Source organism: Hibiscus syriacus, unplaced genomic scaffold (genome assembly GCF_006381635.1).
Source record: "Hibiscus syriacus cultivar Baekdansim isolate YM2019G1 unplaced genomic scaffold, ASM638163v2 tig00110656_pilon, whole genome shotgun sequence".
In the NCBI taxonomy this organism is placed as follows: Eukaryota; Viridiplantae; Streptophyta; class Magnoliopsida; order Malvales; family Malvaceae; genus Hibiscus; species Hibiscus syriacus.
In genome coordinates, this window is record NW_024062816.1 from 271011 (window position 1) to 285700 (window position 14690).

The window sequence follows — 14690 nt, forward strand, 5'->3', positions numbered from 1 at the left end:
TCGGGACAGGAACTATAGTCCGAGTCAACAAATATGCTCAAGTGGTTGGTGGATTGAACTGGGAAAAACAAACCAAGACCAGAAGAACTTTTAATATATGCCAAAAGATGTTTTAAGGTAATTATATGAGGCAGGCGAGGTGAGGATACAAACTGGCTCAACAAATGGACAGTATGGACAATATATGGCCTAGTATTGGTCAAGTACAACAAACGGCCTATTAATCGACGATACTCCTGAGGATCAGGAAGTAATTTTCCTTCATTTGCACTCAACTTCGAGGATAAAAGCATTGGTGATTCGGCTAGCTTGGTACCCAAACACCTTGTATCTACTAGTAATTGTAATGCATATTTCCTCTGGGATAGGATGATTCCAGAATTATTCCTAGCAATTTCAAAGTCTATGAAATAACGCAAGGGCCCCAACTCCTTTAGTTTGAAGTGTTTTTGTAAAAGGTTTTGTATTTTATGGAGAGCTAGGAGATCTTCCCCGGCCAAAACGATGTCATCTACATAGACGAGAAGAGCAATGAATCCACTGCCACAACCCCTTGTAAACAAAGAATGTTCAAATGGAGATTTCTAAAAACCAAGTTGAATAACAACGTTCGAGAATGCAGTGAACCATTGTCTGGATGCTTGCTTCAAACCGTAACTAGATTTGTGAAGCTTGTAGACCATGTTAGATCCTTTAAGCTCAGACTTCTATCCGAGAGGTAGTTTCATGTAAACTACCTCATCTAATGTTCCATTTAGAAAGGCATTGTTTACATCTAATTGTAACAAGTGCCAGTTGCATGTTGCTGCAAGGGAAAGAAGGACTTGAAATGAGGTCATTTTTGCAACAGGTGAAAATGTGTCCATGTAGTCAATGCCTTCAACTTGTGTGAAGCCTTTAGCAACCAGTCTGGCTTTATACCGGTCAATTGAGCCATCAGCATTATACTTCACTCGATAGACCCATTTACAATCAACAACACTCTTTCCAGTGGGTAATGGAACAATGGTCCATGTTCCAAGTTCTTCCATGGCTCGAAGTTCATCACTCATAGGATTTCTCCAAGTTGAAGACTTGACAGCTTGATGATAATAAGAGGGCTCAACAACAGTCGAGATATTTGCAACAAAGGCTCCATACTCGGTGGAAAGTTTTGGAGAAGAAACAAAACTTTCGATGTGATATAAACATTTTGAGGAAGCATTATTGCAATAATAATACTGAAGGTAGGAAGGTTTCTGAATGGTACGAGAGGAACGTTGAACTGGTATTGAAATTTCATCAGTCGAGGCAGTAGGTTCTGAAGAAACATCCGCGTGTGATTCGGTATGCTCAAGAGAAGCATTGTTATTTGAATGAGTAGAGCCCAGGAGAGCATCACTAGTTGAACTACTAGAGCCAAGAGAAGCTCCACCATTCAAGTCAACATGTTCAAGAGGAATTTTTTGAATTTCATGCACGTGTGGAGTATTGAACGTGTCATTTACAACCTTTGGTAAACAAAAATCCTGAAAAATGTCAACAGAATTGTCAGACAATCTTGCATTTTGAAAAGGAAATAACCCTTCATGGAATACCACGTTTCTAGAAATAACCATCTTCTGACTTTGCAACATATAAATGCGTTATCCCTTTACACCTGGAGGATATCCAAGAAATAAATGCTTCTGGTGTTGGGATATATTTCTTGGATATCACACATATATGTCCTTGGATATCCAGGCGTTGAACTGGTTTACCATAGAAGGATTAGGAGCTTGAATTGAACCATCAACAAATCCAAGCTTGTTCTTGGCAAATAAGACAAACATCATTGACCTTTTCCAGCTATGAAAATTATCATTGGAAAGCAACTAACTCACCAATATTATGTCAGGATTGTCAGACTGATGCAAGTAATAGGGATTTATCCCATTGTCGAAACTATCATTCAATGACTCAACCATGATGAAGCGTGGGAGAAGAGAAACAAACTTCTGATACCATATAACAATCGAAGAAGCTACAAATGAGTAATGCTTTCTTGTATTCAAGAAGGATTACTGACTGGTTTATATACAGCTATAAAGTTAACTGACTAACCAAAAACTACTACTAACAAATCAGCTAACTGATAACAAACAAACCAACTACAAGCTACAAGCTGATAACTAATCGACTATAAGCTATAAAGATTTCAAACTGAAGTTGATATACTCTAATAGGTTTCGTTCTATCTGGTTTAAAGTATCTCCCTTTTATCCACGACAGACCCGTTGTTTCGAGGAAATCTTCAAAACCCAGATTTTTAGTTAAAAACAAGAATTACCCAGATCTAGAAAGGAAGAATCGAATCGAATTCTCGTCTGGGGTGTCTAGGAACTGGGCTCTGAACGTGAGCGCTCCTCTCAGAGTTGCATCCGTAGAAGAAGATGAAGGAGGAAAAGAGAGAAATCACGATGTTAATGGGTTTGGAGAAGAAAAAATAGAGGCGGGTGTCGACCTCGGGGCGCCGCCGCCGTTTAACCTGGCCGATATAAGAGCTGCCATCCCGAAGCATTGTTGGGTGAAGGATCCATTGAAATCTATGAGCTACGTCGTGCGGGACGTTGCTGTGGTGTTTGGCCTGGCGGCTGCTGCGGTTTATGTTAATAATTGGCTTGTTTGGCCCCTTTACTGGGCTGCTCAAGGGACCATGTTTTGGGCTCTTTTTGTTCTTGACCACATGACTGGTAAATTTCACAAATGCATTCACAAAAGTTTTAGCCTTGTGTTATTAGATCTGTTTTAATGTTCTCTGGATTTTGTTGCTTAATACCCTTTTTCATTTCCATTGTTGCAGCGGCCATGGGAGCTTTTCAAACAATCCCAAGATCAACAGTGTGATGGGGCATCTCTTGCATTCTTCAATCATTGTGCCTTATCATGGATGGTACGCCTAGTGTTTGATAATTTGTCTCTTCTCAACTTGTATATGTAATTAGTTCTAATCAAACTCATTCCATTATGATTAACTTTACAGGAGAATTAGCCATAGGACTCACCATCAAAACCATGGTCATATCGAGAATGATGAATCGTGGCACCCGGTTTGGTTTGTTCTCTGTTTTTATTGTTCTGATTGAGAATGATTCAACCATGGAACCTAGTCTTAAACTGTGAACACTTTTTTCGATTCAATTGCAGTTATCTGAGAAGATATACAGGAGTTTGGATAATGTAACATGAACATTGCGGTTCGTGTTGCCGTTTCCATGCTTGCTGCTTACCCTTGTAAGTTTTGTTGAAAAGCTTTGATGTAAAGCTTTGATTGAATGAATTTGATGATGATGATCACATTCACATATGTTGAGATATTAATGGTTGTTCGACGTTGATCGATCGCAGTGGAACAGAAGTCCGGGGAAGACTGGTTCACACTTTGACCCCAACAGTGATTTGTTTATCCCGAGCGAACGAAAAGATGTGATTACTTCCACCATTTACTGGACGGCCATGGCTGCTATCCTTTTTGGCTTGGGTTTCACGATGGGTCCTATGCAGTTGCTTAAACTACATGGAATCCCATACGTGGTAGGTTTCATCTTCTTAAATGATAAAATCATACTTATCTCTTGTCAATAAAGAAAACCGAAACCGACCCGTTTTTTGCTTGCTTTCGATGTTAGATTTTCGTGATGTGGCTGGACTTAGTTTCGTACTTGCATTACCATGGTAATGAAGAGAAGCTCCCTTGGTACCGGCGGAAGGTACGAAACTCGGTCTAATTCGACCTTGGGGATTCATATAGAATTCAATCTGCAACTAGTGAATAAACTAATATTTCGATAGGAATGGAGTTACTCTAGGGGAGGCCTTATGACGCTCGACCGTGATTACGGATGGATCAATAACATCCACCATGATATCGGAACTCATGTCATACACCATCTATTCTCTCAGATCCCACACTACCATTTAATAGAGGCGGTTAGTACGTCGTACCTATATGGTATATCTCTCTACTTCGATATGACATCTAATTGTTATGTTGTTATAATGTTGTCATAGACGGAGGCGGCAAAACCGGTTCTCGGAAAATACTATCGGGAGCCGGAACGATCAGGTCCTGTACCTTTCCACCTGATTGGAAACTTGATAACAAGCTTGAAGAAAGATCACTTTGTTAGTGACAATGGAGATGTTGTTTACTACCAAACTGACCCTGAACTACATTGAGCTCTCATTGCCATGAATATGTAAAAATCATATTCAAGTTGAAAAGTGGGAGGGCAATTTGGGGGCTTTCATTTTTAACCTTATTTTCTATGGAGGGGATTAGGGTATTATTGGCATTCTACTAGTAAAGGAAAATGTATATTTTTATTCTTTTGAAAGGAAATGAAAATTTATTGCTTTTTTTTTAAAAAAAAAAATGGAAGAAATTAGTGTTTATTGACTTTATTTTTTTGCCCCCCAAACCCATAATTATGGGATAAAGGGGAACCCACTAATCACATCAAATTAACTAAGCACTCATAAATGGCAATATTTTATTTATTAAATTTTAAAAATATTTATCATCATTTTAAATTATTTGTGGAATTATTTGTTCTTCCATTAAAAGTGTACTAAATAATTAGCATATATATAATATCTGTCCAATTACACAATAAATGACAAAAGATGTATGTCCAATGACCAATTACACATAACCAAACCGATTATCACATAGATAGAACATCAAACTCATATATATAATATCTGTTAATTTATAGTTAAATAAATTATATATATATATATATTAAATTGTAATTAATATGACATCTAAAATAAAAAGTAACTTTACATTATATATAGAGAGAGAATTATGATCCACTTACCCGAGTAAAATTGTTAGTTTTATATTATTTTAGAATAGTTGTTTGAGAGAAAAATCAAAGGCTGAGATTGACTCAATGTTCTTTTTTTCCAATGAATATATTTTCATTTCTTAATGTTAATCTCAGCTTCTAATTTCTCCTCATCCAATTACATTGTGTAAAACTAAAATGTTTTACACATCTTTAAGATCGCTTGATGATGGGAAATCAAGGGATGAGATTAACAGTAGGAAAATAAGAATATATATATATATATAATTCATGTAGTAAACTTTAAACTTACAAACATAATTCAAACACAAGATAAATTTATAATTTGAATCTTAAATTTTTATTAGATTAAATTTATTGAATTAAATTATAGCTAAGAAAAACTTCATAAAATATATAATTATACCATTTTATTAATTATCATATTAATTATTTAATTCAATATTAATGATATGTAACTTGATTGATATCATTTAAATAATTAAATAATCTAATCAATAAATTCAAAATTTTGACAATCAAATAATTTTTTTATAATTAAATAATTATGAGTATATAATTTACCCTTATTTTCTCTACTGGTAATGTGAAACACATTATATGGATAACAATTACTCCAAATAAATTAGACCCATCCTGAGTACGTGGCAACATCAGGGAAGTTCTACGGTGTGACACTTTAATATAGAGTTAAAAAAATATGTTATCGGTTTTGTTATTATTTTAAATAATAAAATCAATAAAAGATGATTAAAAAATATTATTTCTACCAGATATGTTATTATTATCAATTACCGATATAGGTAATCATGATAAAAAATTATAATCTAAAAAATAATATTTTCGATCATTTTTTATTAATTTATTATTTAAAATAATAATAAACCGATAACATATTATTTTAATTGTATATTAAGATGTCGAATATTTCCCCTTTTACCGTAACCCAAAACGAACTGTGAACAGAGAAACTTGGTGGAAGGTGTCCCCACAGCAACAACGATCGAAGTCGGTGATTGTCAAATCACGCGCTACCATAAGTCAACACTTTGTCAACATTCTTTGCATTAAAAAACAGCAGTTAGGCCGCTTGGGTGGGTCCCCTGTTAATAATAATAAAAATAATATATTATTACAAATTAACTTATTTAAATAGTTAAAGAAATTATTTTTATTTTTATAAGTTATAAGTTATAAATTCGAATACTAACTATTATAACAAGATGATTAAATATTTATTATTAAATAATTTAAAATATTTAAACATATAATATTTTATAAACATTTTAATTAAAAAATATATTCTTCATAGTGCGTAGGCTACCGTGACCGTAAAGACAGCAAGGACGGTTGTTGACTTGTTGTCCGAATGCACTTTCGCGTTCACTCAATACGCGACTGAGTTGCGCGTAGGTCTTCCATTTTCACGGTTTGGAATGTGAATCTGACGAACCGACGCACCTCTCTATGCTATATAGATTATAGACCGACGACAGATCTCCCCGTCCCTGTGAATCAATAAAAAATGTTCAATATTGAATTTAGTCCCTCCGATTTGATAATTTTATATTTTATATTTGACATAATTTTATTTATTCTTTTGTAATAACATTATTTTGTTTAAATATTCAAATTCTCTTATTAATTAATTAAAAAACGAATTCATATTTCACTTCCTCAAAAAATATAATTAATTTTTTGGTTAAATATATTTTCAAATTTTATTTCATCATTTTGAAATGATTTTTTTTTGAATAGTTTAGAATGATTGCAAAACAATATATGTTTATAATCTTTCTTAATTATTGACAACATACACTCTATAAATGTAATTACTAGAACCCAAAATCTCAAAAAAGAACAATATTTTTTTAACCACTGAAATCACTCAATGAATTCTTAAAATAAATTCTTATTGTGTTAAAAGTATGTTAATTATATATACAAATTAATGTCAAAGAATCAAATTATATCAATTTCTTTTTTTTTTAAAAATGAATCCCCAGCTTGGACATAACAAAGGGACCAAAAACGAAATTTGACCAAGTAGTTACTCTGATTTGTACGATTCAAACGCGGAGCCCTCCCCGGTTTTTTTATTTTCCCAGGGCTAGTTGTTTTCGCTGACTATATTTTGAACCAGTCTCCGTCATCACAACATCTCACTATTCTACGGGCAAATGTGTAACTCGAAGCGTTCCAGTTCTGGCTGTTTCTCCGCCGTCTTCTCTGTTCGGGGACTCCTCAAACACATCCATCGGACAAGATTATGGAGTCAACCGCCGTTGATAACGCGCCTGGGATTCGAGACCAAACATCCGAAAGTGGTCCCGGGATAGTGGCGAGACTAATGGGACTGGACTCATTGCCGGAGAAAAACTGGGTTTCGGATTGTAAAACTCCAGTTCAAGTTACACGCACGTACATCAATAATTTCCCTTCGGTTTCTCGACGAACAAACAGTAAATTATGTAATAATAATTAAGAGAAACGCCTGGATTTGCAATAAATCATTAAACCAATAAGATGAAGAGAAGAACCCTAAAAAGCTACAAAAATGACTGATTTTCTTGCACAGTTTTCTTGATCAAGAGTCAAAAGCTTTCAAAAATAGGGTGCAAAAAGGGTAGAATCGAAACGATTGCAGTTTGGGAATGATTTAAACAGTGAAAAACTTTGGGGGGGGGGGGAATGGCGAAGTAGGAAAACATTGACCCGAGTTTAAAGATCAAATACTAAGAAGTTGAAAAGCGAGGAGTTGTACGTACCGTAACTTGAGGGAGAAGACAAGTGGCTAAATTTATTGAAGATGCTGACGGGGAAGAGAGAAAATGGGGTTTCTTTGAGCTTTAAAAATTAGGAACTGAGAATTTCAGGGCTTTGTTAATGGCAGAAAATATTGTCTTTTGACTATCTCTATCTCCTTTGGGATTTGGTTTGAAATATAATAAATAAAAGCGTAAATTACATATTTAATCACCAAATTATCACTTTTATTCCGTTTTGGTCATCTAACTATTACTTTTTTCCAAAATCATGCCTAGGGTTACATTTTGGGTTTGTTTGTCATCCATCATTAGAAAATTAACAGTGATATTGATGTGTCACCATAAAGTAATATCACGTCACCATTGAAAAAATAAAAAATTGCCAGCTCAATAGTTTTATTTATTTTTTAACAGCAAGCGACCAACACGTAAAGTTAAGTATAATTTTGAAAAAATTAATAGTTGGGTGATAAAAACGGAACTAAAGTGATAGTTAGTTGACTAAATACGAAATTTACCCTAAATATTATGCCACATCATCATAAACTCAGTGAAAAAAAATAAAGATGTATGGTACAATAAAGGTAATACAATTTTAACATAGAAATTTAAAGGGCGAAGAAAATTAATATTAAACATTTTTCTTGATTAAATTATTATATTTAAAAAAAATAGCAATTATCAATAATCTTCATGCGTCTATTAGAACCTAAACACAAATTGATGAAAGACATGGAAACCGAGAAAATAATCTTACATATTGCTCCACGGATAATTTTGAATACATTGAGAAACTATCGTAAAAAGAGATCTAATTATATGAGACAGTCGACTTTTTGTTATCAAGAGATGTGTCGTAATGAATGTAACACGAAACATCAAACTATCATAATGCTTAAACTCAAAAATATCATCAAAATAGACAAAATATTAATATACAGTTAAGAAAATGTCTTATAAAAAATATTAATAATTTTTTATATTTTCGGTAAAATGTTATTTAAAATATTTTTTTACCAGAAATATTAATTCCGCTAACTAATTCCCGATAAAACCCAATATTAATATTTTTTGTAAAAAAATAATATTTTAGGAAATGTTAAACATTTTAGGTAACGTTCAATATTAATATTTTCAATAAAATAATAATATTATAGATAAAGCTATACTAAAAATGTTAAAAAATATTAACATTACCGATATTGTATTTCCTTAGTCTATATTAAAGCTTCCGTATAGGGATAGCAAACGAGTACAATTTCGTGGATTTCGCACCGTACCAACTCATATTGGGGCGGGAATGGGTATAACTTTAGTGGGTAGTGGGCGGGTGTAGATTTAAAAAGTGGTACCCGTCGCGGGTAGTGGACGGGTGATGGGTTTGAGACCTTACCCGCCCCGCATTCGCCCGCCCACTAAATACCTATTAAATTTTAGACCATTATGAATTTATGTATAATTTTAGAAACTAATGTATAAATTTTTAATATTGTATAAGATATAATTTATAATTTAACCAAATATTATTATGTTTCTTAATGGACGTGTTTGTTTTATGTTTCTTGCTTTGTATAACTTAAGGTTGCTGTCAGGCAGGTCTAGTCGAGAACATCTCCAGTTAAGTAGTAGATGTGGGGATGTATTTGAGAATATACTCGCGTAGGTGGGTGTGGATCTGAAAAGTTTTACCCATCATGGGTAATGAGCGGATAGTAGATTTAAAAATATTAAATGAATATGAGGATAAAGGAGGGTATCCACACTCGATCCGCCCATTTACTATCCCTACTTCCGTACGTGATACATCCAAAAATTGGACCAACAAATCTACATTTTCATTTTAAAATTCTCCCTGCATAATATAGTTAATAAATGTTATGTCAAAAAAATAATTAATGAAAATAATTTCATTTTCCATTTTCACAAGGATTTGGGCCCACCACTATCCCATGACCCCATAATTCATCAAATCAACCTGAAATCATAATGCATCTTCCTGGATTGCTAGGGTCACCGACTTTTCAATTATTTAATTTCGGTTAACTAAATTAAGTAATTACATTATGGTAATTTTAATCGATTTATTATTTTTTTATATGAACAAAAAATTATCGATAAAGTGGTCACAAATGGTGACGATGAAAATAAAAAAAATATTTTGAGATCAAAGAAGAAGAACCATATATAAGAAACAATAAAATTTTGAATATTGATATTTTTTATTAAGCTAAGGTGATTACAAAGTAGTATTTATTTTAAATAATTTTAACTATTTGACAATAAACGCTCAATCACCTTGATGCAGTCGTTAGTGCTTGAACTCATGATCTCTAAGAACAATAATTATTCCTTTGACTATTGAGATAAGTCGGTCCGTGTTGAATATTGGTATTTTTTTTAGAGAAATAAATTTTAATCTTTATATATTGTATATTTTTAAGAATACATAACAACCTTTTAGTAAAAGAATAAAGATAGATAGATAGATTTATGCTGATAGACTATAAGAAAGGTGGTGTTTGATTGGGGAGAAACACATAATTTTATGTTACGATGATCGATTTCTAAAATATTAAGGAATCATAACTTTATAAAATTTTAGGTGATAAAAATAAATTATAAATAAAAAATATAAAAATATATTTAAAATATATAATAATTTAATTTTTTTTTTAGAGAAACGACGTCTTCATCCACTTTCCTTGACCCATCCATGTGCATGATAAGGGACAAACGTAGGATTTTATATTGGGGGAGTTGAACTTGAACTTTTAAAATTCTAAATGATGAATTTGAACTTATAAAATTTCATGGGATGAAAACAGATTTTTAATAAAAAATACATAAAAAATTTAAAATATATAATAATTTTAAATTTTCAAAAGATTACTATCCCACCTACCCTTCGGTCCATCTCAGTACATGACATAGGGTGGTTGGTCGCATGGGCAAATTTATTACCAATGTCAATGGTGTACAGACTTAAGTGTCTTTTGACTTTCTAACAAGCAAACATTCCAGGACTCTACAAATAAATTCAATATGCATGTACACGAGAACACCAGTGGCAAAAAACCGATTCATATTTTTACTATGATAATCAGATCTTCATGGACCACATTTTCCCTTAATCTTCAAGTAAAGGAAAAGTATACTATAGTATTTAATATTTATCAATTGGATCATATTTGTTGTCGAAATGTGCAACAATACCATGGACTGCCTTGATTGACATAACAAAATTTCAATTTAGTTTCCTCATCGACTGTGAACGTGTAACAAAATTATTGACATAACAATTAAACAAAATTTAATATGCTAACACATTTGTTCCTCATTGTTTACACATCCTATCAATCGGACCATAATTTTGATCCCTCAATAATTTAATAATTGAAATTCAATAAATTTAATTATGATCAAATCGACGTACTATACACGTAATGAGAATCAAATATGTTATCGTACGAATTTTGCTTAATTGTCACACCATCAATTTCGTTCACAGTTGGTGACTTGATTGAAACTTAATTGACAAAAAAATCTAGTTTGATAACAAAAATATAATCAAACTAAAAGTTTAGTGATCTTAGGGTAGTATACCCTAAATAAATAAAGGGTATAGCATATTAATAAAAGCAATCAATGAAAAAGCATAAAAGAAAGGGTGTAAAAGGAGGAAATCTATGAGTCCCTACTTGTCACAATCACAAGAAACATATGCTCAGAAAGTTCACATGTATATATATATAGCTTTGTAGCGAACTAACCATTGCTTTAACAAGGTATTTATAACAACACTTTTCACTATGAGATCAATCAATCTTTCCCATGGACATCGATCTTGATATATGCATGGTATGGAAAATACATACACACATATGTAACCTCAGAAATCAACCCCACATGGCCATTTGTTATCATGATCTTACCACTAACATAAAATAGATGTGAAGGGATTTGTTCATATCCATACAATCATACATGCACATGCATGTTCATATAGAAAGCTAAACTTAGGTTCACATACAACATATATGAGAAATAATTGTCTTGAATTATTCTCGCAGTGACAAATATGAACACTACAAGCCACCCAAACTCAACTTCTAATAAACACATATAATCAATTTGACAACGATTTGTGTACCCGTATGAACATATAAAAGATATTTTGATATTGGAGTAGTATATATATAATTTTATGTATTTTTAATGGATCAGATGATACACGTATGTAGACATGTATATATGTATAAAACATAGAGATTGATGATGAGATTGATCTATGTAAAGGAAAGGTGCACACTTCAAGAGGAATTAGCAAGAATGGACCATTCCCAATAGTATCCACTAGAAAATAATATTGTTGACATAGAATATTGAACATTTATAACAATCATTTACCTGCAACACTATCGTTGGTGGATCCATTGTATAGTACTAAATTACGGTCACTAAGATAATATTCACATCATAACGATTTTTAAGGTTATTGTAATATAATAGCATTCATAATGAATATTGTAATTATGATTCAGTACTATGCTTTAATCTCTTCAACTATACCACCAAAGATAACCCTAGAGCCTTTTTCTTTTTGGTTCATGGTGCGTCCAAGGTTGTCTCTTGAATGGAAATGAAGAAGAAGAGGAAGAAAAACTAATGAAAACTATCTAGCAAAAGAAGCCCCCCAAATGGGCAAAAAAGGAGAGAAAATTAAACGAAGTGAACCTGGTTACATTTGACCCTCTCTTCTAAGCTTGTTTAAGAGTACGGTGATGAGAGCATCTCTCTTCTCCGCCCTAGCTTCTTCCCTCACCCGCCGTTGCTCTTCCCTTTCCCTCCACCGTCTCTCCATCATCATCCTCTCATTCTCCAACGCTTCCATCGTCTGCCGCCACTCCATCTCCTTCGACCGCCGCTCGTTCTCCCTAGACTCGAAAGCTTCCCTCCATCGCATCTCTATCTGCAACTGCTGCCTCATGAAATCCTCCAACATTTCCTTTATATCATTGTTTCCACCACTTGTGCTAGTACCACCAGTTTTCACTTTCTTCTTCTTCCTAACACTATACTTATTATCCAACTCGTTTTCCTCCATATCTTCTTCCTCATCAGAAGCAGCAGACATTTTCCTTGTGGCTCCTCCTCCGCCGCCGCCTTCGCTTTCCGAACATATAATACTTTGCATCCTAGCCGTGAATATAGCCTGCAAGTCGTCGTAAAAAGGGAACTGCTGCCTCGCAGCTTCCGCTTCAATCGACCCACATCCCTGTGAGTAATATATTAGATCATCAAAGGATTAAAACTTAAAAACTTAAGATGGAATATTAGAGATTATTATATTACCTTGTATCGAGTAACGAGATTTTTCCACTTGCACTTGCACTGTTCGGCGCTTCGATTGTAACCTTTGTCCCTCATCCGAGTAGATATAACTTCCCAGAGCTGCTTGTTCCTCTTCGTCTCCATGAAGCTTTGATCACGCTCTGCTCTGATAGATAAAAACTCCTTTGTCTCTTGAAGACTCCATTGAGGAAACCTATCAGCACCACCAGCAGCCTCAACGTTAGCACTCACAGGATGATTTTGCAGATGATGATGCCGATGCTCCATATTTACTTTTCTTTTACACCTAACAGAAGATCATTAATCCAGAAAAGGGAAAGTTTTAAAAAAGTAAAAAACAGCAAAGATTCACGAGGAAACGGTGTGAACACAAAGCAGAACTGGTCGAGAAAGAAGAAGACTTACCCGGAAAAGGTAACAGGAAGAAGAAGGGAGAAAGATCGATGGGTTTTGTTAATCGTTCATAATCAAGCAAATGAGATCAAAGAAAGCTTTCTTCTTCTTTCTGTCTTACCAACACAACAGATTCTCTCTCTCTCTTTCCATCTCTATCTCTCTACGCGTAAACTATTTCCTTTTCTTTTTTTTTTTCTTTTTTTTTCTTTTAAATTTAATAATTATTTTTTTCTAGACTATTTGGCCCGTTGCGTTTACGTGGCGTCATGCTGACAATCCTAGATTTTATTTTTTTAGATGTATATTTTTTTACTAGATATCTATATTTTATTTTTACCGTAAAAGAAAACATCTTAGTATTTTTTTAATTAATCACTGGTATTCGATATATTGATCGATAAATCCATATCAAATACTGCAGAGATGAGAGCGACCTTCTTAACCCAGTTTGCTCCATTCACAAGCGTCAGGATTCGAACCTCTAACCTTGCTTAAGGGAGTCAATGTCTCGTTCTACTAGACCAACCCGTTGGTGATAACATCTTAGTATTTTAGTATATATAAAAGTTGATTTTAATAAATTGATTGAGAGATTTAGGTGATAGAATAAAATGTTTTTATTTTAAAAGATTTGTATTTGAGTAAGTATATATTATTATAGATTTAAATTTTTTTGAACACAATCTATTATATTATAATCATCACACATTATTAAAAAAATCTATTTTACTCTATATTATAAAAGAAACAATTAAATTTATGTACTTTAAAAAGTGGATATTTTAGATCAAAAATTGTAGAATTATAATATTATAATTATTGGGTTTAAATATTTTTGTTTAAATAGCCTTTAGGTCCTAATCAAATTTTAAATAGAGTCCATTTTAAATTTGAGAGAATAAATTCCTCTTGAAAAATTAGAGTAATTTATTAAATAAAAACGATCTATGATGGTGTTAACCTTTTTATTCGGTGTATTATGCCCTACAATAATTGAATGCCTTTTTAAAATATAAAACCAAAAATTTTATAATATATTCTCATAATCTTAAATTATTTTACAAAATTTTAAATATATTTATGGTTTTTTATTATAAAACTCTTACTCTCACTTTAAATCTAAAAATTCTTAGAATATTCAATATTTTCAATTAAACATTTTAAACATTTTTTATATTTTGACTTGTAATTGTAATATTATAGTAAATGAAGATAACATAGTTTGAAGTTAGAATAAAAATTAGTTTTGTATTTAAATTTTATAAATGTTTAGAATATTTATGTAAAAATTCATATGAGAAAGATTATTTTGTTCGTGATTAAAATTGAGAAAAAAACTAAA

At 32.6% G+C, this 14690-nt stretch overlaps 1 protein-coding gene and 1 pseudogene across 1 annotated transcript; one reads left to right on the forward strand and one right to left on the reverse strand.

Moving 5' to 3' along the window:
* The first annotated feature begins 2200 nt into the window (after nt 1-2200).
* On the forward strand, nt 2201-12937 carry LOC120137297 (annotated as a pseudogene).
* Nucleotides 12304-13456, reverse strand: LOC120137380 (trihelix transcription factor GT-3b-like). Its single transcript, XM_039153140.1, has 3 exons — nt 13358-13456; nt 12953-13238; nt 12304-12875 (listed from the first exon to the last, which is right to left on the reverse strand). Exons 2-3 carry the CDS (start codon nt 13217-13219, stop codon nt 12339-12341), a joined length of 804 nt encoding a protein of 267 aa, XP_039009071.1. The 5' UTR covers nt 13220-13238; nt 13358-13456; the 3' UTR covers nt 12304-12338.
* Nucleotides 13457-14690: the final 1234 nt, after the last annotated feature.